The 2,061-nt window shown below is 38.5% G+C and overlaps 1 protein-coding gene across 1 annotated transcript in view; it reads right to left on the reverse strand.

Annotated features, from left to right (window-relative positions):
* Positions 1–2,061, reverse strand: part of ASNS (asparagine synthetase (glutamine-hydrolyzing)) — a 17,045-nt gene that overhangs the window by 1,212 nt on the left and 13,772 nt on the right. Inside the window, exons 9-10 of the mRNA XM_010290815.1 lie at positions 1,055–1,136; positions 634–789 (exon numbers count right to left, since the gene is read on the reverse strand). Of these exons, the coding sequence (XP_010289117.1) occupies positions 634–789; positions 1,055–1,136 (238 nt within the window). The remainder of the gene's footprint in view (positions 1–633; positions 790–1,054; positions 1,137–2,061) is intronic.

A 2,061-nucleotide genomic window follows, 5' to 3' on the forward strand; every position in this document is an offset into this window, starting at 1 on the left:
AGAAAACGGGAAACAAGCACTTGGTGGCAGGACTACATATTTCTGTAGAACAGAGCTCTGGTGTAAATTGGATGTTATTCCTTCCTCCTGATTAAACTGCCTCTGTACACCAGAGATGATTATCCTTTGTCCAAAGCCAAAATACTGTAAGTCTTCACTGGTTAGCAATGCAAGCAGAGGCTTTAAAAAGCAAAAGGGCTTAGCCAGGCATGGCTGGGAAAAACAAATCATATAAACAAGAAAGGACATTATAAAGTCACTATGCTGCTACTCAGCTACAGAGTAAGTTCATGCAAGTGCCTTCAGCTGAAGCAGCTGCTTTACATGTAACTCTGAAATTGTTTTTGCCAACACACAATCTGATTTGCAATCCAGATACTTAAATGATATTCACTTCCTTACACAGTCATTTGTCAGGTGCTAGCATTTCTTTCTATCTAGGATTTCAAATACCTTTAACCAACTCAACTAGAAGACCATTGATTAAAGTTTGTCTTGTCACTACCATGAAACTCAAGTTACTGTCATACCCAGATTTATTTTCCCAACTAAGTGTGAGCTGCCTCCCCTTGGCAGCAATATCTAATACACCTAAATGTGAAAAGACACACACACAAAAAAGTGGTATTGTACCTGTTGATCAATATAGTCCTGAAGAATAGAAAACCAGGATTTCTTTACTGATGCTATACCATCACTGAAAGCTTCTTTGGGTCTCCAGAGTATTTCTTTGGGAAGCAAGTTGGAATCTTCGAAGGACTGTCTTAAAAGGTATTTTTCAATTCCATTCTGTTTGCAGAACAACAAAAAAAGTTGTGACTCTCAGGAACTGCAGTACAAAGATCTGGCTTTAAACACTTAAGGAATGGTTTCCTTTTAGAAGGTCTGGTCAGAAAAAGGTTCCACATAGTCCAACAATCCCACAGAATATTTAAGAGCATGGTTGACTTTGGGTAGAGGACTTAACCATTGAATTCAGCAATTTGGTCATGCTTACAACATGTATCAGTGAATTTCTAAGCTTACACTTGGGTCCAGCCCTAGTTTTACATACCTTTGGGATTCGCAGTTCTGCTGGTAGAGATAAATAATAAGTAGTAAACCGATGATCCAAAAACGGGACTCTCAGTTCAAGACTAAATAGGGAAAACAAATAGAAAAGATACTGAATTAATCCAACAAGTCATCTACTTAGAAATTCTGCAACAGTTAACCTTTCCCCGTCTTTCACATAAATACAAGGTTTTCTGCTCTTGTTTAGAAGAGATTTCACTTGCATATTTCATGACTATCTGCATTTAATTCATCAATTTGGAAAGTTAAGTATATGGTCCGCACAGATTAAATGAAGATCTCATTGATTTATGACGCCATCTGCTGGATAGCTTCTAGTACAATGAATTTAAAGACTACAGTCCTGCAGAATTCGTAACAACCATTGTTCCACATAAGCAAAAACACACTGAAAAAAAATCAACCTGTTGCCCCCAGAGAACTACTAAGTTGCTCACTGGGATTTGCATCAGCATTTGTAAACATGTCACAGAACCAAGCAGGGTTTTCTGCTGTTGTTTCTGAAATCCACATTTTGTTTGTGTTTTCAAGAAACAATGAAAAGGAGCCCACATGGACACTATTAAGCTACTGACTACTGACCCTGCCGCATTTGCACAAGTTCTCTCCTACGCCAGTGACAGATACAACAAGTCTTCCTGCTTACATTCTCTTATGCACACCATGGCTTGTAAGGACACTGAAGGCAGCAAATGCAATTACAGCAACCATGTCTTTGGTAGGAAGAAACCCTCTCAGTGTGTTTCCTCAAGAGACATTAGGCTGCCCAGCTTCAAAGTCAAATGGAGATGTTATACTGCATTCTAGCAATTTCACTGTTTCTGTAGCTCCTCCTCTGATAAAAAGCTTCAACTATGTCAGGTAATACCCACCTTACAAAAAAAAAAAACAAACAAACAGCCAAAAACCAAAATACAACATCACCATTCAGCAATCAAGAACTAAGGCTCAGTTTACTGAGAAGATTTACATTGCAAGTCTTTCCCT

This window comes from Phaethon lepturus, unplaced genomic scaffold, assembly GCF_000687285.1.
Source record: "Phaethon lepturus isolate BGI_N335 unplaced genomic scaffold, ASM68728v1 scaffold11197, whole genome shotgun sequence".
Classification (NCBI taxonomy): Eukaryota; Metazoa; Chordata; class Aves; order Phaethontiformes; family Phaethontidae; genus Phaethon; species Phaethon lepturus.